Below are 27290 nucleotides of genomic sequence, written 5' to 3'. Positions count from 1 at the left end.
GGCTAGGAGATCAGCAGAAACGGGGCTGGACCCAGATACATGGCTTTTTTTCTCTGGGTCCCGTAGGCCCCTTCCCCTCAAGCAAACCGTGTTCAGCGCCTTCCAGCCCAGCCCCCACTCCAATCCTCTCGTCACCAACCGTTCTCCATAAAGGTCTTCCCTTTCTCTTCCCTTTATGCCTGTAAGGATTCAGGTCTCTTCCCTCTTTCACCCCCTCAACCCCCAGTCCCAGTGTCTACACTGCTTGGAGAGCTAACCGGGAGCAGGGGCAGAGGGCGCGCCCAAAACTGACAGCTGCAGCGTCCTGGAGCAGGTGGCATAGCGACCGGTTGCCGCATTGGCCCTGCGCGTGTGCATATCTATCTGGGAACTTGTGCCATGAGCAGCCTGCAGGAGTTCGTCTGGCTGCCGGCTGCGCCCCTGAATGCTCGCGTCCCTGGCTTCTTGAGCTTGATGTCCTTAATCCGCCACCCGCACCATACCTCCCGCCTCCCGAGCCAGCCTCTGGGTCCTGCTGCCAGGTCAGTGCTGGCGACTCTCACTCCTGCCCGCCCTCCTCTGCGGGGAACCAACCGGCGAGCTCCGGCCGCTGGGCTCCCTTGACGCGCATAAAAAGCCCTGGGCTGGAGACGCTCTCCCGCCACCATCGCCGCCAGGGCTCCCTGGCTGGTCAGAGCGCTTGAAGGGTTTCGCTGGGGCTTCCAGATCTAGGGGGCAGGGTGGAGGTGGGGGACACCGACGGCTCCGGACGGCTTCCACGCTGGGTTACGGGAATCCTCTGCCTCCAGGGAAGTTTGGAGAAAGTGAATTTGGGGACAGGTCCCCAACCCTTTTCAATACTGCCTCCTGGCTCCTTTCCATTCTGACCACCTTTCCCTGACCACCCTCCCCCACAACCTGTTCTTTCCAGGGGGTCCCTCCATCCTTGTCTCATTCTCCCTCCTCTACCGTGTCCTCTGAGGCTGTTCCAGTCTTCTTTGTCATTCTCTCTGTACCTCTGCTCCACCTTTGACCTTCCCCTTGTTATCCTATTTTACCCATAGGAACTCCCCACCTGCGCCCACACCCTCCTTCCAACCTTTTCCCTCCTGATAAACCTTCACCATGGTTTCAGGACCTCCTTGGGGTATAAGTCCCACCCCAGAAAGTACCCTCTCTGCCCCCAATGCCACCACACCTTGGCTGGGCCGGGATGAAGAGCTGGCCAAAGTGGAGATTGGAGTCTTGGCCACTGTCCTGGTGCTGGCCACTGGGGGCAACCTGGCCATGCTGCTGATCCTGGGCCGGCCTGGCTGCAAGCGCTCACGCATGCACCTGTTTGTGCTGCATTTGGCCCTGACTGACCTGGGTGTGGCACTCTTCCAGGTGCTGCCCCAGCTGCTCTGGGACATCACCTACCGTTTCCAGGGCCCCGACTTCCTCTGCCGGACTGTCAAGTACCTGCAGGTGCTCAGCATGTTCGCCTCCACCTACATGCTGCTGGCCATGACGCTGGACCGCTACCTGGCTGTCTGTCACCCCCTACGCAGCTTCCGGCAGCCCAGCCAGTCCACCCACCCACTCATCGCTGTTCCCTGGTTGCTCGCCGCTGTCCTCAGTCTCCCTCAAGTCTTCATTTTTTCCTTGCGAGAGGTGATCCAGGGCTCCGGGGTGCTGGACTGCTGGGCAGACTTCCGCTTCCCATGGGGCCTGCGGGCCTACATCACTTGGACTACCCTGGCCATCTTCATTCTGCCTGTGGCCATGCTCACAGCGTGCTATGGCCTCATCTGCCATGAGATCTGTAAGAACCTAAAAGTCAAGACACAGGCCTACAGGGCAGAAGGAAGGGACTGGAGGGCCTGGGATGGGACCCCACCCTCTGCTCCCCCTGCAGCCGCCTTGGGGCTGCCCTCCCGCGTGAGCAGTGTCAGTACCATCTCCCGGGCCAAGATGAGGACGGTGAAGATGACCTCCGTCATCGTGCTGGCCTACATCGCTTGCTGGGCGCCCTTCTTCAGCGTCCAGATGTGGTCTGTGTGGGATGAAAACGCCCCTGACGAAGGCAAGTGTGTGGGGGTAGAGGAGGCTGGGAGGGTTAGGGCAGAGGTGACGCAGGTGGCAGGGAGTGAGTGAAGTGATTTGGAAGCATGTTGGAAGGGCAAGCTCCAACTCCCACTCAGATGACCGATGCCGACTTTTGTGGGGGCACTTCCTGAGTTTTCACTGTTGGTAACTGATTTACCAGATTAGAAATTCCATGTGGTACTAAAGTGAAAATGCCATAGGCAGATTTGGTCAGCCAGCTGGAGGGAGTTTAGAATGGTGGACTGATGGAACAGAAAGGGATTTCCAAAATGGGCTGGTCTGGATTGGCAATTGGTAATTTGTGACCCAGAACTCTCCCAGCACCCTTCCCTCTCCCTGGGCTGGGGAGGGCTTGGGCTCCCCGACAGCCACTGACAACCCCTCAGTCTCAAGTTCAAACCCAAGGATGAACAGAGGTTTGGAGAGCTGCCAGGACATCCCCAGGGCCACACAGCTGGGCAATGACAAGGTGAAGCCCAGAGCCCAGGCTTCCTGTCCCCTTGCCTTTCTCCTCAATCCCATGGCTTGAACGTGATTCAAGGGCCTGTAAAAGGAGGAATGCACTTTCTTCCTACACTAGAAATGAAGTTGGCTCCTCCAGGCAGACATACTGGAGGCCCTTCTTTGCGGTGTGCTAGGTGGCAGTCACTGGCACTTCAGATGCTGCCTGGTGGCCTGACCGTGGGGATGAGCTCAGCCTCAGGAAAGCAGGGCTTGGCTGGGCAGCCTGAGCACTGGGGATTGGAGTGAATGGAGGCAGTCCCACTCCCTCAGGGACACATGCTGTCCTTCTGTCTAGGTGGCTGCTCTGCACTGCGTGTCCTGGTGGGTGCATTGCAAGCTGAGTGCTGGGTGCAATACGCAGCTGCCCTGGGGAGTCCCTGTGCCCAGGAGCTCTGGGCACCATATTTCCAGCAACCCCGAAGGATTTACAAATCCCCTTCCTCAGTGTTGTGCTTTTCCCATCTCATTTTGTTCACCCTAGGACAAGCTCAAGCCAAATGCTTTGCTTTCCTGAGAGCTGAACTAGAGAAAGGCTGTCTGAATTTGATACCAAGAGAGAGACATGCAAAAACAATGCCACACAGAGTTCCATCACATCCCTTCTTTTTTTTTTTTTAAAGATTTATTTATTTTTATTGGAAAGGCAGATATACAGAGAAGAGGAGAGAAAGAGAGTGAGCACAACGGCTGGAGCTGAGCCAATCCAAAGCCAGGAGCCAGGAGCTCTTCTGGGTCTCCCACGCGGGTGCAGGGTCCCAAGGCTTTGGGCTGTCCTCAACTACTTTCCCAGAGCACAAGCAAGGAGCTGGATGGGAAGTGGGGCAGCCTGGATTAGAACCAGTGACCATATGGGATCCCGGGTGTGCAAGGCGAGGACTTTAACCACTATGCTATCACGCTGGGCCCCCATCACATCCCTTCTTAACCGCCCTTTTGACATTAGGAGAAGAGGCCATTTGTAAACTCTCCTCTAAGCAACAGCATTTCCCTTCTCACTAATTGCGGGTCCCCTTCCCTGCTCTGGCCAAGCACGGAATAGCCTAGAAGGAAGGAAAGAGGGTTTCCTAGGGCCACAGATACTTCTATCAGAAACACAATCCTGTTGTCTGTCTCTGTTAGACTGTTAGGGGTGAGGCCTTCTCTCTTATCTGAATGGCTTGGAGAGGTAAAGCAGCTGGCCCAAATGCCATGGTTGGCATGCATGGACTTGAGTCAAGACCTCTGTGAGCCAGGCTTCACCAGTGGCATCAGGGCTGATCCAGCTATTTGTCCCTTCACAGTGGAATCTGTGAGCAGATAGGGAGCCTGCTCTTAGCTGGTGTAGCCCTCCTACCTGTTGGCAGTGTCTGCCACCATCCTGGGCCTGTCCCTCACTGTGCACTGTGACTTACCACTTGCCAAGTGCCTTTTGAGACAGAATTTCTGGAACGAATTGCTACCTTCCAGACTGGGTAAATGAGAGGCAAATGACAGCCCACTGGCTCAAGATTTTTGGTCCTTTAAACGTTGTTATCAGCACATCTGATTCTCCTCCCTGGCGTGCCGGCCTCCCGGTCTCCTGGTCCTGATCCTCAGTGGGAACCTGCCTGTCACTTTGCCTTTTTATCACTGCCCCTAAGTGTCAGCCAAGTTGCTCCCAGGACATGGCAGAGGCTGTCTGGATTCATTTGGGCACTGTGTCTCCTCTCTCTAGCTTGGTTTTTCAACTTTTGGGAATTGAGGGGCCCGGGTGCCTTCCCGGGAAGCCTGCTGCCTGTCATGCTAAGGCTGCCCCTGCTTGCCCCTCTCTCAGCAGATTCCACCAATGTGGCCTTCACCATCTCCATGCTCCTGGGCAACCTCAGCAGCTGCTGCAACCCCTGGATCTACATGGGCTTCAACAGGCACCTGCTGCCGCGCACCCTGCAGCACCTCGCCTGCTGCAGACCCCCACGGCCCCTGCTGCGCCGGCAGCTGTCTCCCAGCAGCCTCTCTAGCCGCCGTACCACACTGCTGACCCACACCAGCCACACTCCTGCCCTCAGCTTCAGCCTGGGCAGGAGCCCAAGGCCTGGAGAGTCACCCAAGGACTCGGAGCAGCTGGATGGGGAAGCTGCCACTGAGACGAGCATCTTCTAGACAGGATTCCCTAGAATCCAACACAGTCTTGCCTTGGGTCCTGGGACTTATAGATGAGGGCTCAGGTTGAGGCCAGGAAGGTCACCCCTACCTTTGGAGCCACACAGCTCCCCCTAGTGGGAGGGCCACCCTACTTAGCTCCCAATCACAGACACCGGAGTCAGAACCACTCATGCCGCCTGCACCCCTGGTCCTGCTACCTTCACAGTGCATCACAGGAGTAGGGGGAAGCAAAAAACTGGATGAGGACCCTCTGAATCCCGGTGGGTTTTTTCTGGAGAGGGAGGATGGTCCTATGAAGCTAGGTGAGTGGAAGTGTGGGCTGTACCTGCTAGGGCACCTGACTGGCCCGGGAGAGAGACTCAGCTGTACTGAGGCTGAATGCCAGCTCCTCTTCTCCCATACCACTCCTTAGTGTGAATGGAGGACAGGGCAGACTGGTGTGGTCCGGGGGAGTGATGGTGGGAAGAAAGGCAGAGAGAGGGGAAGAAATAAAGAGTTAGGCTCTAGATTGGTTGCCTGCCTCCCTCTCCCCGACAATAAGTCCAGGCTGCTTCCTTCTCTGTGGCTGCATGGAGGAGACCTTGGACAGCAGGTGATATGGTCGTGGCATGAGCGCTCCTGGGATCCCAGCTGCTGTGCTCAGAACTGGACAGGTGCAGGCCGGGTGGGGGGATCCGCAGCAATGCCTTCAGCATGTTGCCTCTTCTCTCTGGACGTCAGTCTCTGTACCTGTGGGTCAGGTGTGATGACCTCTGGGGACTTGCCCAGCTCCATCCTCCCACAATTTTGTAAGCCTGGAAATTGTGACAGAGTGGAAAAACACCCAGGGTGTTCCAGCTGATGGGCTCTGGGACAATCGCTGGTTTCCCACAGCTGTGACGTTTGTACCCTTGGGCCTAGTTTGGGGGACTGGCCAGCTGTTGCCGCTAGCTTCAGCTGTTTGAGCCTGGGTCCCTGTCTAGGGGTAGCAGAGACAGCAGGGCAGGAAGACCTGGGCGCTACTGGCTCCTCCTGGTCTCGGTGGACAACAGCCACGGGGAGGTTTCCCCAGCCCAGTTTTGAGTCAGCCTTGGCGGTGGAAAAAGCATCCGCTAAAATGTTAGGAGTGCCTCGTCCCGGCCCAGCCACCCCCAGGGACCAACGTCAGTAGACGACTGACTGATTTTGGCTGCCAGAGCCAGATGGGGCTGCAGAGGTCAATGTAGCTGTAAACCCATGTGTGCCATAAAGAATCACTCCTCTGGTTCTGCTCTAGGGAGCAGGATGGCTCCCTGTTCCATGCTTTGGACCTAAAAGTCAAGGCAGATGGAAAAGCCAAAGGCCCCCTCTTCACCGGGTTCTGCTATCTGAGTTAACCCCTGAAGTCCAGTCCACTGTTTCCCCATCCATCCTTCACGGTGAAGCTGGGTGAAGGAGCCTTCCCTGCCAGCCAGAGCTATGGAAGGCATTCCTTCCCCTGCTTCTGGAAGCTTCTACCCAACCCTGGGTCCCAGCTTCATACCAAGGCACTAAGAAAACCTTTGGTTATCATGAGGCCTGGAATGAGAGAAAGATACTGTTGTGTATTCCCCCAAAGACTTGGCACTGAGTCCTGCCCTCACCTCTTCTCTTCTTGTACTCATTTGAGCAAGTTATCTTCCCACTGTGACCCACATACCCCTCAGTTATCCAACGAAAGCAGCAGTGCTCATTTTGTTGGCAAGGATTTACAAGACAGTTGGCTCTAGAATGTTCTACAGAAGAGAAGGATGGCTGTAGGTTGCTCTGGGCCCAGGAGAGGCTACAGAGCATGGAGGGAAAGGGCCCTGGGACCTGGCATGGCGGGAGCCCCTTCTCCATCCACTCCATGCTGGCTGGTGCGTGCTCTCTGAGCACTCTCATCTTCCCTGCTTGCACTGCAAGGCAGCTGTCCGTGGGATCCTCACTGCTCCTTCCTTACAAAGGCCGCATCAGCTCTTTTCTGGAAAGCCAGAGAGGCAGTGGGAGCTATCAGACTACACTGGGAGAGGCTGAGGACCTCAGGATCATGGTCCCAGGAGCTCCTGGTGGAAGATCCAGCTCTTGTCTAGATCCATGGATGACAGCTTTTGCAAGGCCTGGGAGGGGGAGGGGTGCTGATGGCAGGCTGGGCAGAGGAGGAAGCTTGAATAAGGTCACAGGGACCAGCTCTCATTGCTCTCTGCCATCTTTCTGCCTCATTGCAGGTAGCTGACTGCCAGGGAAGGCCACCCTGTAGACTGTGCACCACAGTTCCTTAAAACTCGTGTGGGAGCAGGAGGTGAGGGCCAGCAGGGCCAAGGATGCAACAGGAGATCATTGCTCGGCTGAGGGCTTCTTTGGAATGTTATCAACCAGCAGTTCCTCAAATGACCATGTCTGTGTTTTATGTGTAATTGCATCTTTCATATCTCAGGGCACTGTCAATGAGTCCAGACTACAGCTGTTCTGGGTCAGGAATCCAGGGACGTGGTTAAACTTGGCCAATAAAGCTTATTGACATTCAGGACATTTCTGAGCGTCTTCTTTTCCTAAGGGCAATACTCATGGGAAGTCAAAGTAAAGTTAAAATGTCATGTTCTTGAGAGATGGGATAGGGCAGGGATTACCTTCCTGGAGACCTGGCACCTAGTTTCTGTGGGGAAGGCAATGTTCTGCAGTTAGCTATGATTCCACAAGGTGGCAGTATGGAATCGAAAGTGCCTAGGTTTTTCCACCACTTACTGCTAAAATCTAGGATCCACGCCTCGCCTTTCCTTGGGGGTCTGGGCGGTAGCGACCTCTAGGGGCAGCTAGGAAAAGCACCAAGTTTTGCACTGGAATGTCATATGGTGCTTCCTCTGAAGTTCTCCTTTGGTCTTAATCCCTCAACACACCTGCTGTGGGCTTCCTTCCTTCCAAGCCATGGAGTTAGCTGGCAGGTGCACAGCACAAGAGTTCCTGCTGCAGGGTGAGGGCTGTCCGCTAGCCAGGGGAGCTGCAGTTCTTGTTGAGTGGCTGAAGCATGGGTCTGAGCAATGGGTTCTGACCACAGCAGCCAACACACCTGTTGAAGCTGGGCATGGATCACTGTCTCGCCCTGGAAGGTCTGCTCGGCTAAGCAGATTCATACGGACTTCTGCTGCAGCTCCTCTGGGGGGCAAATTTGGATGTTTGCTGCTTTGGCATAAGCATTCACAGCACAGATGCACAGACTCATTGATTTGGTCTCCTGTGGTCTGTATTCCCAGGTCAAGTTTGGCACACGTTCAGTCATCTCCTGGGAGCCCAGAACAAATCCCTTAACTTGGGAGGTTTTTTCCCCAGTCATCACTGAAGGAGGAACCCAGTGGGAGTGGCATGGTGGTCCCTGGAGGTGCCGAGGGGCATGGTGTGGGAAAATGTGATTTCACAGAATGGGAGTTGTACCCCTGCAGGAGGCCGGTTCACGCAGGTGGCTGTTGGTGGAGGTGGAAACAGCTGCCACTGAGCTCAGCAAAGGCTCCCCAGCTGGCTGCTTTGCCAGCTGCACTGCTTGCAGTGAGTGCTGTTCACACCGCGAGCTAGTCCCCTCACCAGTGTGCTGGCTCAGAGTCCGTAGCAGGGGAAATAGGTCTTCTGTCATTTCTCCTCGTGTATTTTAAATGATCCTGCAAGTCGTTTGGTGGATTCATTCTCTACTCTTTGTTTTTGAAAAAAAAAAAAAAAGATTTTTTGGAATGGGCACCATGGCATAGTAAGCTAAGCTTCTGCCTTTGGCACCAGCATCCCATAAGAGCTGCTGTAAGTCCTGGCAGCTCCACCTCCCATCCAGCTCCCTGCTTATGGTCTGGGAAAGCAGCACAGGATGGGCCAAACCCCTGGGACCCTGAAACCACTTGGGAGATCTGGAAGAAACTCCTGGTTCCAGGTTTTGGATCAGCTCAGCTCACAATTAGGAAACACCACAACTAGCAGGTTTCCCTGATGGCATGCAAATGAGTAATTACAAAATTATCTCTCTAAATGAATATAAGATGGTCTGCCCTACCCGCTTTGTCCTGAGACCCTGACTAAAGTAGGCCAGGCCTCTGTGAGAGAGTTGGCCCAGCCGGAGGCCACTTACTGCGTGGAGGTTGGAGCCACCCAAGAGAGTGAGCCCAGGAGGCTGGTGGGCAGCCTTCACACAGCGTTCTCCAACGTGATGAAGATCGTGTTGTGGCTTGTATTGGCTGTCAGATGAGGGGGCTACTTCCCTGGTAGGGGCTGGGGGAGAGTTCACCTGGGAGTGAGTTGTCTGGAGAAAGGAATCTGGCAGCCATAAATAGTGATTTCGCTAACAGGTGCCCACTGAAGGGAAGGTCATGGCCATGAGCATCCTCACTAACTTACCTGTTACTGGGTGTTTCCTGTGATAGCCCCACGTGAGGCTCAACACTGGCAGGCTTGGTGACCTGCATTGATTGCTTTTGGTTTCATGTTGCTTTGTGTAGGCTTCCAGCACTTTCCCATCCCCACAAGTAGGTCCCAGAGGCCTCGACCCAACCATGATGATCCAGATAATCAAGACGTCTTCTGATTTATGTCTCTTCCCACCTCCTCAAGACTTGTCCCAGAAAGCTGCCGGGAGCCGCCTTGCTGCTGGCCTTACCAGGGTCCCTGTGAACTGTTGCAAGAAGTCTGCTGTTTTCCCTTTTTAAAGAAGTCAGTGAGAAGTAGTATTTCCTGTCTTGTTTCAAGGTCAGTGTTGTTATTTGTGGTGTTGGTGCTTATTCCCTATTCTGTCTCTCAAATTGGGAAAATCTCTGTCCTCAGTCACCAAGGCTTCGTACGGTCAGAACAGTGACAGGAGCTTAAAGGCGAAGGGACACTCAGTGGCAAAGGTGTCCAACCCCGAACCACCAGCTGGAATCATCCCTTCTGATTGTCCTGGGAGGGATAAACTGGGAGGGGAGACCTTGGGGTTGAACTTGGCTGGGATCATGTATCCCTAGGGCTTCCACTGTTGGGTGCATGCTTGTTTCTTCTCATTTCATTTCCTTACTAGCTATTAAAAACATGTGTTGTACATGCAAGGGCTACATCCCTAATCAGTGGAAAGAAGCTACAGAAGATGTGATGCATTTGTATCCTTCAGCATGCCTTAAGATTTTTTTTTAAGATTTATATATTTCTATTGCAAAGTCAGATATATAGAGAGAGGAGGAGAGACAGAAGAGCTTCCATCTAATGATTCACTCCCCAAGTGACTGTAATGTCTAGAACTGCGCTGATCTGAAGCCAGGAGCTCAGAGCTCTTCCGGGTCTCCCATGTGGATTCAGGGTTCTAAGGCTTTGGGCCATCCTGTGCTGCTTTCCCAGGCCACAAGCAGGGAGCTGAATGGGAAGCGGGGCTGCTGGGATTAGAACCGGCACCCATATGGGATCCGGGCATGTTCAAGGCAAGGACTTTAGCTGCTGAGCTATCACGCTGGGCCCCCAGCATGCCTTAAGATTAAGGGTTCAAGGACCAGTGCTGTGGCGTGGTATGTTAAGCCTCTGCCTGTGGTGCTGACAACCCGTATGGTATGCGTGCCAGTCAAAGTTCTGACCAGTGCACTTCCAATTCAACTCCCTGCTAATCTAGCAGGAGAAGCAGGGAAAGATGGCCACGCCACTGGGCCCCTGCATACACATGAGAGACCCGGAAGAAGCTCTAGGCTCCTAACTTCAGATGGGCCCAACTCCAGCCTTGCAGTCATTTGGGAAGTGAATCAGCAGATGGAAGATCTTTCTCTCTCCTCTCTGTAATTCTGCCTTTCAAATAAAAATAAATAAATATTGAAAAGAAAAAGGATTGAGGGTTGGAAATTTCTGAGAGAGGGGATGAAATGAGACAGGTAGGTAGCTAGCTAGAGCCACCAGTTGGAAACCACACCTCCTCCATCCTTAGTACTATCTGCTTACCAAGTCCCTACCTGGGACTTGGGGTTGGCATCATGCAACCATTCTCCGTCCAGGCTCATAGGAGGCCAGACAATGGGGAGAAGCTCTCTCTCTTCCTGAAGATATAAGAAACCAGTCTCCCATCATTCCCTTCTCCGCTCACTTTCTTCGAGTATGGCCATGTGTTTGATTTCTTCAGCTTTTAAATAAACTTTGCAAAAGAAAATTTTAAAATAATACATAAAATTATACAATATATTTTTATCTAGACATTGGTTCACATGATCAATTTTTAAGTATTCTAAGTGAATGTTTAAAATTACTTTCTAGGGCCTGGCATGGTAGCCTAGCAGCTAAAGTTCTCACCTTGTAGGCACCGGGATCACAAATGGGTGCCGGATCTAATCCAGGTGGCCCTGCTTCCCATCCAGCTCACTGCTTGTAGCCTGGGAAAGCAGTCAAGCACAGCCCAAGGCCTTGGGACCCTGCACCCACGTGGGATGTCACTAATTTTATTGGACTAAATTTGGAAGGTTTTCCTTGGGATCAGGTACAGCTTTTGGCATGTCCAAAACAAGACACGTGGTCCAGGCTGGCTCTTAGGGTGAAGGGATTCGAAGCATGACCGAGCTTGCTCTCCACCAAAGTTCTGTCTGCCTGGCCTTCAAACTCTAAGGAACATGTAATTCTCATGTCAAAGAAGCCAATTCAAGGCACAGGGCTAATGAATACGGTAGTAAAAGAACAGTTAACAGCCAGACACTAGCACTGGCACACCTAGGAAACTGATTGCCCCAGTACGGAGAATACTTGCATTGAATATTTGCCAACATCTACAAAAAACAAGCATTTCCCCTGCTTGGTGAGGCAAAGTGAGGCTTAGAAGGGATAAGAAATTTATCCCGGACCCCGGTGGAAGCTCACACTTCAAAGACCATCGGACTCAAAAGCCCAAGTTTCAGTCCTTACCAGGAACTGCCTTTCATAGCATGTGAAAGTGACGGTCTTGGTAAAAAGCCAACCAAACTGAATACTCATTCCTGATTTTTTTAAAGTTCAAATGTAAGTATGAAGCTGTGGCCGACATTAATATGCTACCCAGAACACCAGCATCCCATCTGGGTACCGCTTCGAATCCTGGCTGCTTTACATTTATTCCAGCTCCCTGCTTATGCAACTAGGAAGGCAGTGGTAATGGCTCAAGTTATTGGACCCTGTACCCATGTGGGAAACCTGGAAGGACCTCCAGGCTCCTGACCACCTTGGTCCTGCTCCAACTGATGTGACCATTTGGGGAGGGAAAAAGCAGATGGAAGACCTCTCTTCCTCTCTCTCTCTTTCTGCAAGTCTGCCTTGCAAATTAAAAAAAATATTTAAAATAAAAAAAAATAAAATATTTAAAATGAAAAAAAAAAAAATAGACAACTGTATCCTCTCTCAGAGTGCCTGAGTTGAGTTCAACCTCAACATTTTATTCCAGCCTACTGCAAGTGCATGCCCAGGGAGGCAGTAGGTGATGGCTCAAGTGGTGGGGTGGGTGATCCAGGTTGAATTCCTGGCTCCTGATGTCATCCTGGCCCAGCCCAGGCCATGCAGGCATTTAAGATAGCACCAGCAGATAGCAACTCCCTCTATCTCTTTGCCTTTCAAAAAACACATTTTTTTAAAGTGTGACAATGGCTTATTACCACAATAAAAAAATATCCATATTGTATCAGTAATTTCAATCCTACCAAGAGGTAGAATATTTTAGTGGTTATTTGAGAATAAGGATGTTGATTGGAACCATTTTCAGAAATCAGTCCTAAAAGTTCTGATTTCTGGAAGTTCAAAGTTCCCCCATCTCTAATAATACTAAGGATAATGAATTTTGACTGAGCACACTCTGGTAGCCGACATTTTCATGTATGGAAGGGCATCAAAAAGTGAATGGGAAATGAGCACAACTGTTTTTTAAAGATTTATTTATTTTTATTGGAAAGGCAGATATACAGATAGAAGGAGAGACAGAGAGGAAGATCTTCCATCCAATGATTCACTTCCCAAGTGACCGCAATGGCCAGAGCTGTGCTGATCCAAAGCCAGGAGCCAGGAACTCCTCCAGGTCTCCCATCTGTGTGCAGGATCCCAAAGCTTTGGTCCATCCTCAACTGCTTTCCCAGGCCACAAGCAGGGAGCTGGATGGGAAGCAGGGCTGCTGGGATTAGAACTGGCGCACATATGGGATCCTGGAGCATTCAAGGTGAGGACTTCAGCTGCTAGGCCACCGTGGTGGGACTCCCCACTACTTTTTAATTCCATTTTTCCATGGATCTGTTGAAGTTCCCTTTATATTAACCCATCCAGTTCTCATCAGCTCCTAGGAGACAGGTACTGTTAGTATTTCTAATGGTCAGGGAGCAAAACAAAGACACAGAGAGGTTACCTAACGTATTCAAATCACAAAACCAGGTTACATGGCTTGGCACCCAGGTAGGCTGGCATGGCAGTCTGAACTGTTAGCTTCAGCATTAAAGAAAAGAAAATATCATTTGAGCAAGAGGAAATAAAATTGATTCTTATTTGCAAAATGTCTCATTTTATACCTAGAAATCCCCGAAGAATCCTCTGCAAAATAAGCAGAATTAATGAGATGGGCTCAATAAAGTCCTGTGGCTATGGGACAGAATCTCAGACTCCCAGATGTTCTTTCTGTTATGTTAGTAATGGACAGAAAATTAGCTTCCTACCAGGGCAGACCCAGGGGGACCAGTGAAGGTGATTTAAATGACCAGGTTTCTGCCACCCTGATGGGAGACTTGGATTATGCTCCTGACCCGCAACCCAGCTGTTGGGGAAATGAACCAGCAGATGGGGGCTCTTCCACTGTCTGTCACTCTGCTCCTCAAAGACATTTTAAAAGTTAAGACATTGAAACAAGCACAGGTTCTCTGAGTACCTCTAATTAGCACAGCACCAAATTTAGACATCAAAATTGTACCTAAGCATGCCATTAGGCCATTGAGACAAGCAGCAAAATATCTGCATGTCTGTCAACCAAGTATTTTTTCAGTGTTCTACATGTGTGATCCTGGAGCAAACACCATCTGTACTTCAAGGTCTGGCTTTGAACTTGACAAATCAATGCCTGATGAAGAAGCAACGAGATGCTACAGGCAGGGGATGTTGAGTTGTCAGCAGGAGCAATCTTGACTCCCCAACCCATCTCTGCCCCACACCCCCACCACCCCACAATGGACTATGCAGTGAAGTTTCTGCAGGGGAGTAGCTGGGATGGATGGAGAGAGGGGACTCTAGCGAGTCAGCCGAACACGTCTCTGCCTCAGCTGCACAGGACAGTTCAGTGGGATCGATCGACTTCAGCCAAGTTGGATTTCGATTTGACCACATGGTGAAGTAGAGATCCAAGCAACCCACAATGCACCTACATAAGGAAAATGTCAAGAGTGCTTAGTGGCTAGACACACTGAGTTTGGCCTGCCCAGCTGTGGGTTGCTTTATCTCTTTGGCCTCAATTCTACACTGCAGAGTGGCACCTACTTCTCTTTCTAGGCTCCCACCTGTTGTGAGTCAGAGTTAGAGCTGCGGCATCCAGCAGGATGTTGCTTCCACAAGAGCTCCATGACCGGCTCACGGTTTGCTGTAGCCATGGTTAAGCCTGTGATGGGATCTGATTTTGTTTCTGTACTGCATCACACCAGGCATGTGCCCAGTGCTGCTTGAGGAGTCCGAATGGGGTAGAATGGCCCTAAGCCGAGCCACTGAGCTCAGGATGGAGACCCGGTGGAGGCAGCCCTGGTCAGACAGCCCCTCCCCACGCCCAAGCTCTTTGAGAAGTTTCTTCCAACAGCTGCAATCAAGTCATTTGACCCCTTGCTGTCTCAGTTTCCCTGATCTCTCCAAGGCGGCTGTGAGGATGACCATGCTGAGCTGTCAGTGCCTTCAAGCTGTTCCCAGCATACAGTCACCTGCAGTTGGGGCCAGCTGGGGGTCTGCTTTCTGTTGTGGGAATTTTCTTACCTCGATATTTGCCTGTCCTTTTTCCAGGACAGCACACACTCATTGATTTCCATTCATAGCACTTGAACTCCTGGGCTGATCCCTTTCCCTTTATACAACTCAGAACAAGTCCGAAGGAGGACTCCAGGATCTGGTTCCCAGTTGCCTCACAAAGAAAAACTAGGGGCTGGTGTTGTTGAGCAGTGGGTTATGTCCTGCTAATGTCCTGGGAGAGCAGCAGAGTATGGCCCACGTCCTTGGGTCTCTGCCACCCTTATGGGGGACTCAGATGGAGTTCCAGGATCATTGCTTCAGCCTGGCTCAGTCCCAGTCAACATGTGGGAAGCAAATCAGTAGATGGAAGATATCTCGCTCTCTTTTTTCCCTCCTTCTCAGTCACTTTGTTTTTCAAATAAATACATACATCTTTATTTTATTTTATTTTTGATGATATTTACACAGTTGATTAGGATGGGAAGGGTCAGGATTAGGGGAAGGTGAGTGAGATCATTATTTTAATTTTTGCTTCTTCTGTATCTAGGGCAAGAGGGGAGAAAAGGGGAGAAACTGCACCCAGCCTCCCAACTGCCTCAGTACCTGGGGATGGGGAGCGGCCACCCAATGTCACCCTAGGGTCCCTGATGTGCAGCATGCTCCAGGGGTTCTGCTCAAGTGGTTTCAATAGTTCTGAAATGCTGTCAATCTCACCAATCCAAGGATGAGGAAATGCAACCGAGGTCCATTGGCTGACATAGTCCACTTCCAAGTCCCAGATATTTGCTGTCAGCTCTTGGTTGGGCTGACCAATTTGTTCTGCCCTCCTTCCTCTGCTGTGGTACCAGATGTCCTCTGCAGGCTCCAATGGACTGCTATATCCTCCATATGCATCTAGGTATGCTGTCCATTGCTCCATCTTAGCCACTGAGGAGGCTCAGTTCTGACACATGCACTCCATGGTCAGACTACAGATCTTGGGATTCTCCCTGTGGTTGGAGTTTTGAGTCCAGTGGTTTAGTTGGGGGAATCCCCAAAGAAACCTCATCTGAAGTGATCTCAGACCTGATTCTTGCATGTGATTGCCAGTATGGGATCCAGCTCTGTCTGTCACCCACATCAGCTTATGCACACTGGTAGTTGCAATTGCTAGATCTGTTCTGCATCCAACCCGTTCTCTTGCATAAACCAAAGGATACTGTGGCCTAGAACAACCCTGCCCATCACACACTCAGCCTTCACATGCATCAGTGGGAATTGCAGCCTAATCTAAGTAACCCCTAATAACCCCCACTAGGCCCAACCCTAGCCCTGATTCCTGTGCTTGCTAGTATGTGCAGTGGACTGGTCCAGTCTGTCCCATATCCCATTTAGCTCTCATACACATTGGTGGGCACTGAAGCCTAGCTCAACCCAGCCAACCCCCTATCCAGCTCACACTCAATGCTGGTGGGTACCACCCCCTGTCTAGCCAGACCCACCCTCAGCCCTGGTCCTCATGTTCACCAGTGGGAGTTACAAGCAATCAGAAAGGTGCCTAGAGTTTCCCTACTGGACTGACTCCCAGTCCTGGGTCTTGCACTCTCCAGGTGGTTCTGCAGTCCAACTTGACAGGATTTGCTCCCAGTCCCAGCACTTGCCAGCTGATGCTGCAGCAAAGCTCAACCATCCTGTTCTTATCTGGCCTATACATGAGCAAGTGAGTACAGTAGGTTAGCCCAGCATGGCTCTCCCCTAACCCAGTTCACGAGCCAACAGTTGTAGTCCTGCCTAGCCTGGTCTGCCCCTAATCCCAATTCTCACACTTGCCAGTGGGAGTAGTGGCCCAGCAGGGGAGCACCCAGCAGCTCCCTACTGGGCTCGCATCCCTCCTCCCTGCCCTGGTCTCACATGTGCCAGTGGGTACTGTGGCACAGTCTGGCATGGCCCTCCTCACTTCAGCATTTGCCAGTGTGTGCTGTAGCCTGGTCTGGCCCAGTCTTCTGCCCAGTTTCGGCTCATGCTAGTGGTTGCTGCAGCCTAGCCCAGCCCAGCCAGGCCCCAGTCCTGGCCCTAATGTGAACTGGCTGGAGTTGCAGCCTGACCAGTCCCATTCTACAGCCCATCCTGGTTCTCAGATCTGCCAATGGGTGTCATGAACTGGCCCAGTCTGCCTGCTCCCAGACCTGACTCACATGTGTTGACAGGTTCCATAACCTGGCCTGGTCTGGGCTGCTCTCAGCTTTGGTTTATGTGCTACCCTGCAGGGACTGTGTCATGACAGAGGAGTTCCCCAAGCTCCTCTATCAGGTCTCCTCCCAGTGGCATATCTTGTGTACATCGTTGAGTCTTTGGCCAGACTGACTTAGTCTACATCCTGTCCTGGCAAGAACAGTGGCATTGCTCAACTGGCCTACACCCAATCTGATTCTTCACTGTTGGGTGCTACAGTGCAGCCATACTTGGTCCACACCCAGACACAGCTCTCAAGTGGTTCAACAGGAGCCGAGATCTAGCCCAGCCCGTCCTACACCCTCCCTGACTCTCATTAGCACACCCCAGATCCAGTCCACACTGATTCTGAGGGACAGTGTAGTCATGTTCAACTCAGATCGCAACACCCCCATTCTGGCTCTTGCACTCACCAATGGGAACCACAATCCAGCCAGGGTGTCCCCTTAGCTCACCAACTAGGCCTGTTCCAGACAGATCTTGTGTGTGTCGTGGCCAGCTTGTCATAGCCCATCCCCTGTCTTGGCCTTTGGCATTGGATGCTGCAGCCTGACCTGCCCTGTCCCGCCCTCAGTCTAAACTCTTGCTGGTGGGTACTTCAGCCTAGCCCTGCCCAGTCTGCTCATGCAAACTGGTAGGTGTGATAGCCTAGCCCAGCATGACCCACATTTCAACCTGGCTCCTGCACATGCCAGTGAGCTAAGGTTGGCCCAACCCTGACTGTGCTACCCTGAACCACCCCACACCTTTGTAGATGGGTGGAGCTACCCTGCCTGGCCTGACCAACACCCAGTCCTGTATCACATGCTCACCAATGACAGCTACAGCCCACCAGGGATGTTTCCCAAGTTCCCCCTACCAGGCCCATCTCAAACCCATATCTCACATGTGCTGGCAGATGTTGGGCCCCTGCCTGGCATAGTCTGCCCCCTCTATCTCAGCCTTAGTATGAGCTGGTGGATGTTGCAGCCTGGCCTGCCCCACATCCTATTCTTAGTTGTGCCTGTAGGTGCTGCAGCCTGGACCAATCTGGCCTATTCCCAACCCCAGTACCCACGAATGTCGGAGGGTAAACTATGCTGGTTTACTGGCATAGTTAACATAAGAATTAGCATGAACCAGGCCCAGAATGCCAGTCACCATGGACTGCTTTTACTTCAACAATGTAACACTTGTCTAGGTACAAGGCAAGCTAGTTGTCTACTGTGGGGGACCTCCTTGTTTATTTTTTTCCCCCATTCGGGTACACATCTGCCTTAAGGCCTTTGCACTTGCTGCTCCTGCTGCCTCTAGTACTCTTCCCACTTATCCTCAAATCTCACAGCATTACTTCAGTTGGGTCAATGTCAGTGAGGCCTTCCCAGCTCCAAATACAAAGTTGTAGTCCTCTCCCACCTGGTGATCCCTCCCTGTGCTGTCATGTTTTGTTTCCCCAGACCACCTGCCATCATCTGAACTGCTATGGATTTCCTTGCTTATTTGCTCATTCGGGAAGGCAAATGCCATCTGGGCAAAGTTCTATTTGTTGTATTCACTCATGTTCGTATTCCTGTTACTGAGAACATTGAGATGCTTAACGGAGATTTGCGAAGAAAGGAAAGGAGTGTGTCAATTGCAAAGTTTCAGATGTTAACCAAAGTCCCCCATGAAAGTGTCCCTGGTTGGTGGTGGACAGGGGTCAACCTCCCATGAGGTGCTCCTTCATGGCCCCCATTTCTCATGGGGTTTCACTGATAAGAGGAACTCCCTATATATTTGCAAGCCCCACATACCCCTCTTCCCTAAGTCTTGGCTGTTTCACTGTCCAGCAGTTCTGTTGGACTGCCACATAAGCCACTGTGTGTCCCTAGACAGGAGGGTGACTCAGGATAACTCCTGTATGTGAGCCCTGGGAAGCTGGGCCTGGACTGGAGTGTATCTCCCTCCTTAGCTCTTGCCTTAGGTGGGCTAAGACTCGGAGAGGGCTCCTTCATTGTCCAGGCTGTCACAGGAGCCTGCCAGAGGGGACACACCATGCTCCCTGATCTTCCTGTATCACTTACCTCCATTAGAGCTTCAATGTGACCCCAAGAAGATAGAATAAATATCCAGTCATTCACCTTCATCAGAGGATGATTCAGACATTGTCAAGAAACACACAGACCAATCTACAGCAGCAGCTGTGCTGGGATCCAGCCAGGCCCATGTCTGACACCCACACCAAGTTTCAAATGAACATAATGGGGGCGTCCTTCTCCTAGTCTAGTGATGGCCTCCTGGGGTGACTGAAAGAAGGAACCAGGGTGATTGTGTCTGAGTACACAGCACAGCATAGTAGGAGAGGTCCTTCAGCCACAGATTCCCAGGTACAAGCAGATGGACAAGCACCAGGGGCTTCCAAAGGTAAAGCCAGTTGCTGGGCAGCAGGTGGAACCCTAGCTTCTCAATGAGCAAGTCCTGCATCTCTCTCCATTTCCAAAGCCAGTGTGGTCTGTGTATTTGCTTGTTTATTTGCTCAGTTACACAAGTATTAAGTGTGTCCCCTGCCTCCTGCCCAGCACCCTCTGTTTAGGCTCTATACAGGAATCAGCAAGTACCCTTAATGAGAGTTTTTGGAGAAAGCTGGGCTGATGCCCCCAGCGACATCCTCAATAATTCTAGAGTCAACCTGTATTGAGATGGTGCCCACAGGGACTTGGTTGATTGCTGGATTGAGGACCCAGGCTTGAAAGGCAAAACCCATTGCGCTCCAACCATTGCAGTTCTGAGACTGAATTAAGTTCCCAGGAAGATACAGGAGGAGTGGGTATGAGTCATTGTTGTATTGTTTAGATGAGATTATGCGGCGTCCATGTTTCCTGTAGTTGATGTGTGGACCATAAATGTACATGCAGAGGGCTATGGCTTTCAGCACAAAGATTCTGCATGGCGGATTGAGTCATGCTGCCTTGGATGTAGTCTCTGGCAACTCTAAGGAAGAGATCCCACAGCCCACACCTGTCCCCTCCCCCAAGGCTGCCCTGCCTCTGCCCCGGGTTTCTCTTCTTTCTTCAATCCCAGTTCCAGGGCCAGCATACTCAACTTACTTTTGTGCTTCCATTTCTTCAGAGTCATAGACAAGAGACCCACCAAGAGCAGGATGAGGGCTACAATGCCCATGGAGCCCAAAACGGCTATGGTGGCTGTGCCAAAGCTGCAAGGAGCAATCAAGATTACTGAGGACAGCCTGGCTGCCCGGGGCATCCCCAAAGTGCCATGGGGCATCCCCACCCAGCTAGGAGCTCCCCCACCTCTGGATTTCCACTTCCCCATCAGTCAAGCTCTTCCTGTCTCCACTGGATGCTCTGCCCCAGCCTCTACAGCTCTCTTCTCCCACACCTCCAACCCTCTTCCTCTATGGGTCCAGTCTTGTCTCACCCACCTGCTGAGCCCTGCAGATCCATTCTCTGGCTTCCAGGAAGTGATGCTTTCTGCAGAGAAGGAAGGACAGGAGATGAAATGTGAGAGCGATCCTTACACACACATGCATGTGAGTGCTACCAGATCAGAAAGAGTAATATATTTATGAGGAAGCTTTACAAAGCTCCATTTCATTTTCCTGCCATTTTAAGACTCCTTCCTATATGCCAGACACATTCATTATCTCATGTAATTATCCTAAATTAACTAGAAGTAGGCACAATCACAATCCCCAATAAACAGTAAAGGAACCAACTTAGACTTATTCAAGGTCATGGGTGCTAACAAGTGGCAGAATTCGAACCTGAATGTACATCTCTCTGAGTTTACACTGTGTGTTGATACTGCCTCCTGCTCTCCACGCAGTCATTTGGCTCCTGAGCTCAGTCACTCCTATCAAGGGTTATCAAGAGATATTGCAGCAGGTCCAGAAAAAAAACTGGGGAGCAGGTGGTGGGTGCCTAGGGAGGAGCATGCAAAGAGGTTGAAAGGGGTCAGGACCCCAGCAAACTGGGCCGAGGCTAAGAGGAGGTGACCAGGGTGCTCAATGGATGGAGATGCCAAGTCCACTCCTTTTGCCATGTCTGTCCCTTGATTCCCAGTGGTAGAAGGATTCCTCAGACTCTCCTGCTGTGTAGGGAGGGAATCTCGGGGAGGGGATCTGGACTTGAGTCCACATTTTTTTTTTTATCTCAAGGTCAAATCTCTCTTTGCCTGCTCTATCCCAGGCAGTGAGGCTATGCAGTGGGCCCTCCTTGCAGGTGATGCCCCTTGGGGCATATATCTTGCAGAGCTGGCGCTCAAAGGCACTTTTGCTGTCTAGTGGGCTGGAGGAGATGCAGTGGTCATCAGGGCAATCCAAGAGCTGCGAATGATAGCAACTTCTGGAGTGGTAAGCACCAAGGATTACAGCCTCTTGGGGCACCCAGGCCAATGGAATTGTGCTGAGCGCTCTAAGCTCACACCTTCTCTGCCATTTTCCTCCCCTCCCCTCTGAGCAGTACAAGTGACCTTTCCCCATCCCCGTGAAAGCATCTGTCCACCTGCTAGGTGAAGGGCAGGGTGTAACTTGGCAGACCAGATCTTCCTAGCGCCCATCACCAATGGCAGATCATGCAGACGAGGCAACAAGGCTCTGTGCCTGGTGTGTGGGAAGTGGAGTGGGGTAAGAGGATGCACAGGAACCCCAGGCCATGAGAGGGAAACTGGAGTCACCAGTGGAAAACGTGGGTTGGCAGGGCTGTCCACACCCTCTTACAGTAAGGAGCAGGGGCAGCACCAGGACAAATGTTCACCCCGGGGAAGGCAGAGAAGGTAAAGCAGGAGTGAGAACCAGCATGGAGATTGATGTCATGAAGTCTGAGCCCAAAAGTCCGGTGACTTGATGACTATGTGATCTTGGGACACTGTCAAACCTCTCTGAGCTCCATTGTGTTCACCTACGCTATGTGTAGCCTGTGTACAACTGCCTCACAAAGAGCTATAAATTGACATACTACCATTTCATGAGAAGTGTCAGCCACTTGGTCTTGGATTTATACTCAGCTGATCTTACCCATGCACAGCAACTTGGTGACGTGGTCCTGGGAGGCCCTGCTGGCTCCAAAGTCCTGGGAGCCACAGCTGGTCCAATTCATCTTGCCAAGGGGTTCACCACAGGGGTTGTCCCTGCTGTGCTGGGGTTCCTGGATGGAAGATCTCCTTGAGCTGGAAGCAGAGTTTCTCAAAGGTGTTTAGCAGCAGCTAGTAGAGACAAGATCTTACAGTGTTGGCACCCCTCTTCTCTTCTATGCTCTTCACTCTTCCCCCAGGACCTGCCACATGGCCAGGGCAGTCCCACTTTCATCACCAGAGGCAGGGCCTGCAGTGTTGTAGAGGCATCTCTCCATGGACCAAGGCTTCTGCAGAATGGCGTACCATGGCACATGGTCCAAGGAGGGTGTCCTAGGACTCCCCTGTCACATTGCTCTGACCACTGATTTGCTTACTTAACAATTGTCACTCTCTCATCATATCAGTGTAAATGCCACCAGAATAGGGACTTGAGCTGTATTGGCTGTTGGTGAGTGCCCAGGGTTGGTTGTACCAGCATCTCCTGCAATGAGAGGATTCAGTATGCACTTGTAGAATGAATGAGTGAGTGAATGAGTGAGAATACAGCACCATAAGAGAAAGTACAAGGCTGCCGAGCCCCTTCCCCCACGCTGTTAGGGGGCTCACACCTCCAAATACTCCTTACAGGGCTTGCTGAATCCCAGATGCAGCTTGCTGAAAAGCCTGGCTAGAAGGGTGAGCAACTAAGGAGTAGTGAAGGAAACAGAGTTCTCAAAGTGCAGCCCAGGAACCCTCAGGGGTTCCAGAACTCCTTGTAAAGAGTTGGTGAGATCAAAAGCATGTCCATAACCACACTAAGAGATGGACTGCCTTCTTCACCGTCACCCTCTCCTGAAGGCTGTATGACTCACAGGGTGGCAGCAGAGTAAGTGCAAAAGCGGATCGGAGACTCAAGGTTTCTTCAAGTCAGAGGTTTGTGAGATTTGCAAAACTGTAAAGCAGTGCTTTTCTCCCCACATCATTGTTTGTGTTTTGGAAGACATACTTGTTTTGCTTAAAAGTTATTTTCAGATGTAATGATTTTGTGCTGCTTTTAAGATGAATTAATAATTTATTGTTTTCTTAGTTTCCAATGTGATCAATATAAGTAGACATGACCCACACCATCAATAGCTCTTTGGATTCCTTAATAGTTTTCAAAAAGTGTTTATGTATTTGCTTATTTGGATGGCAGAGTGACAGAAAGGGAGAAATGGAGAGAGAGCTGCTTACTCCCCAAATGCCTGTGAAAGATGGGCCAGGCTGAAGCCCAGTGTCAGGAACTCCTTCCGAGTTTCCCAAGTGCGAGGCAAGGGCCCAACAACTTGAACCATCATCTACTGCCTTCCCAGTCACACTACCAGGCATCTGAATTGAAGTCAGAGAAGCTAGGGCTCAAAATGCATTCTGCTATGAGATGTGGACACACCACGTAGTGGCTTAGCCTGTGGCCTCACAGTGCTACTCCCTCTTCTGTTTTGAAAGTATAGGAGTCCCAAGACCAAAGCCTTCAAAACTGGTGGCCCAATATCCATGTGGATGGGAGAGGGACATTTTGCCAAGAGTGAAGTACACCAAGAGTGTGACCCCAAGTGGCAGGAAGCAGACACAGGTATTCTCAAGTGTAAAGGGTCCAGGAGGGCAGACATCTTTTGTAAGTGAGAATACTCTCAGGGCCCCTTGTAGGGAGAGGGTAGCAGGACCTTTAATTGCGGGGTGAACACTGGGGAAGAATGAGAAATCAGTCATTGGCCAGGTCTAGCGGCTCCCTGCCCCTTGCTAGCTGACTGACTGCTGATGCTTGAAATTCCAGCAGAAGGGTTTCATTCCTCCTAGTCAAAGGTTCAACCCAGGAGCTGTTGTTCAAATGTGTGAATTAACACAATGAAGGTAGACCAGAAGGTCACCTGTTAGTAAGGCAAGAGTGTGAATTAGCAGTAGGTGGGATGGTGTGGTGGGAGGAGGTGGTCATGGAGAGTCAAAGAGATTGAAATGCTTTGAATAAACAGGACCTAAGAGCCATCCATGCATGGACCCCTTATGGCAGAGGACCAGAAGCTAAAAATAATAACAATTTTAAAAAAATCCATTCCAGCTAACCCTACTTGAGTTTGTACTGGGGCCCCAGCAGTGCAAAGAAAGGTGCCAAGGTTGGACATGACCTTGGATTCAGCTTGCTGCTCCCACTCCCATGTCAGTCCAGCAGGGATGATACCCACTAGGACTCCAGTTGCTGTTACAGAAGGCAGATGGATAGTCAGGACTGAGCCAATGCACAGAGAGGGTGGGAGGTGGGGAAGCAAGTCATCTCTAACTTGGGTGATGAGGGAAGGCTGCCCCTGGATGACAGGAAGGATGACACAGGGACATACCAGGCAGGAGGGGGTTGGGAGCCAAGGCCTGGCAGTTAACTTCTGAAATCACTGGGGAGAGATGGCACATTGGGCACCTCTGGGCAAATGAAGGCCATCACCTAGACAGGAAGAGGGAAGGAGGAACAGCAGGTGGGAGGACAGAGTCGGGCATGCAGGCCTCCAGCTAGACTAGGCGGTGTGTGGGACCCAGTCAGGTCTGGTGTGACTTCCCACCCCAGTCCTGAGGCCAGCGCCCGGGACCCACCAGGTCCCCCAGAAGCTTCATGAGTTACTCAAAGAAGGCCATGCCTCCTCTACTCCTTTTTGGGCTGGTTCAGAGGTGTGGCCGTGACCAGGCTGAGCCATCAGGATAGTGAGAAGGGGTGCAGGAGATGGTTGGACTGGAGGGGGCAGGGATGCATTCAAATCAACTTCCCCTTGACTTCACCTGAAGCAAAGACTTGGCACTATTTCTAGACTTTGTTGAATGGTTGTTTGGTTACCTTTGCAAAATTTCATTTCTTGAAATAGAAAATCCTACACCCACTTGAGGTTTATTACACAACCACTTACTGGCTGGGTTTGTTTTAAAGATCATGTTGGTATTTTCGTCAGCATGGTGGCTTTTTGCAAACACCAATTACCTTAGCATTTGGCCTCCTAGGAAACTCCAAGTGTCAGCCTCCTGGATTCCAACTAAAGCTGCCCATGAATTTGCAAAACCTGCTACTGCCCACAGGTGAGCTGGCAGGGAAAGGCACATCTCAGCAAGCATTGTCCTTGCTGCCTCCATATGTATCTTGCATCCAATTTGAAAACAGGATAATTTTTTTTAAAGAATGTCCATTTTTCACAAGTGCCAAGTGGAAACCTGGTACTCATCGATATGTCATGACCTCACTGACCACTCAAGTAGAGGGCACCTCAGGTGACTTCAGTTAGCAGCTAGAAGGGTTGGGCTAATTTACCCCCACTCTAGCTGAGGTGGCCTCTTGCTAAGGGAGTTGTTCAGGGTCATGGTAGGCAAGCAGCACACCCAGCATCCAAGCGCAGGGCTCACACTCCCTTTACAACACAAGCTATTTCTCTGCAAGTGGAAGCACTTCATTACGGGGACAGTCTCAAAAACATTCAGAGCAGCTCAGGATGGTTGTTCAGGTTGCTTATTGTTCAAGACGTCTCAGGGGACTAGTCACAGCACAGACAGGGATATTTGGAATTTTTCTCCACATTTTTGTTTAGCTGCTGCCTCCAAAAGTAGGTGACTTGTAATAGTATTATTTTTATTTTCTGTGAAATAATGATAAAAATGTCTAATGTAGCAGCAATCCATACATCACAATAATTTTCTGACAAATGAATGTGAAGAGTTTTTCTTAAGAGGGTTAACCTTTTCTTGCTTCGTAAACTGAGGCAGCATGAGTCCGACGAAGGCTTTGTCGGTCCTGCGAGAGCTGATGCCTCCAACATGCAGTTGTTTTTCCAGCTGGTGCTTTTTGTCTATTTTTTTTAACCTCTATTAGTAGTTGTGGTTTGGTTAAATTTAAAGTTTTCCCCCATAGTTCATCTTATCTGTTTAAATAGTCACTTCGAATTTCCAATGTAGACCTGCAAGCTTTTCATTATGACGGAATACTCCTCTACAGTAATTCATGTTCATGTCTCATAAACCGACAAAGTCACTCTTTTACAATCATAAACTAGAGAGGGTGATAAAAAATGAGCTTCTAATTTTGTCATGGTTATAATTCATTAGTTATCAAAGCAAACTTCTTCAGGACAAAAATGAACAACTGGTAAAATATCATGGCTTATTAAATACTATTTTTTATCATTATAAATTCTACAATCAGCTATAAATACACTTTTAAAATATTTTTACTTTAATTAATTAATTAATTTAAAGTCAGACATAAATAGGAGGAAAGACAAAGAGAAAGATCTCCCATCTGTTAATTCACTTCCCAAGTGACCGCAACAGCCAGAACTGTGTCAATCCAAAGCCAGGAGCCAGGAGCCTCTCCGGGTCTCCCAAGTGGGTGCAGGGTCCCAAGGCTTTGGGCCATCTTCCACTGCTTTCCCAGGTCACAAGCAGGAAGCTGAATGGGAAATGAGGCTGCCAGGATTAGAACCGGCACCCATATGGGATCCCAGCGCATGCAAGGTGAGGACTTTAGCTGCTAGGCTATTGCGATGGGCCCTGAATACATTTTAACTATACTTAGTTAACATCTACTAAGCAAATACATTTCAAGACTGAAGCAAAATTCAGCTCCCAAACAGAAAATCTGTCTAGAGAGGAAGTAAAATAAAACTTTTTGGACTGATGACTAAGAATGAGGAGGGAGAAAAGACGGAATGCCAAACCCACCCTGAAAATTCAGAGCTGGCAGTTTCAGTCTGTATTTCATAGAAATCCATGCGGCATGGGAAGTCCCTGTTAGTGCTCTTGCCAAACAGTCTCAATGAATTTCAAGAAAAACTAGAGATAAAAAGTGCCAAGAAACCAAATTATGAACACCGAATTTGACCATGAAACAAACTTCATTTATGGACAACCATCCTTATCAAGGAGAAAATTTTACTTTACAGAAGATGCTGGAAAAGTATTTGGAAATATAATGGACATAACTTTTGTCCAAGTGACTAGGGAAAGCCCAAGGGGAAACACTACGTTCTGGTTACTTTAATACACCTCAAAGGGCTCTGCAATTTGCCAACTCTTTGAGGACGAGCAATTGGAAAATAGAAAAGGATAGAAAGATTTGGGCATTTAGTACTTCTTTTTTTTTTAAGTAAGCATGAAAAATTCAAAATAAACATGAATAATAGAGTAAGCATACCAATTTCCAATCTGATTTAAAATATGATTTGGAACGATTGATAACTATGTAACTGCCAGCATGCTATTGACCACATAATAAGCACGATTCCGTTTTTGGCAGGATCGCATCTAACAATCAGAGGACAAGCCATGAGAATGCCTGAGCATGCAATGAGCTCCGTAACCGGACTCTTCAGCAATTATAGGAAGGATGGAAGAGCAATAGCATTACGGAGGCACAGTTCTCCATCTAGCCACATAGAAATGTCAATTAACATTACACACATTACTCACCAGATGAAATA

General features: G+C 50.3%; 1 protein-coding gene across 1 annotated transcript; it reads left to right on the top strand.

Annotated features, from left to right (window-relative positions):
• Nucleotides 1-1104: 1104 nt before the first annotated feature.
• On the top strand, nt 1105-4689 carry AVPR1B (arginine vasopressin receptor 1B). Its single transcript, XM_004578701.2, has 2 exons — nt 1105-2044; nt 4367-4689. Exons 1-2 carry the CDS (start codon nt 1105-1107, stop codon nt 4687-4689), a joined length of 1263 nt encoding a protein of 420 aa, XP_004578758.2.
• The last annotated feature ends 22601 nt before the right edge of the window (nt 4690-27290 follow it).

The sequence above is a fragment of the Ochotona princeps genome, chromosome 10, assembly GCF_030435755.1.
Source record: "Ochotona princeps isolate mOchPri1 chromosome 10, mOchPri1.hap1, whole genome shotgun sequence".
Taxonomy (NCBI): Eukaryota; Metazoa; Chordata; class Mammalia; order Lagomorpha; family Ochotonidae; genus Ochotona; species Ochotona princeps.
Note: the sequence above shows the minus strand (reverse complement) of the source record. Positions and strands in the feature narration are given on the sequence as shown.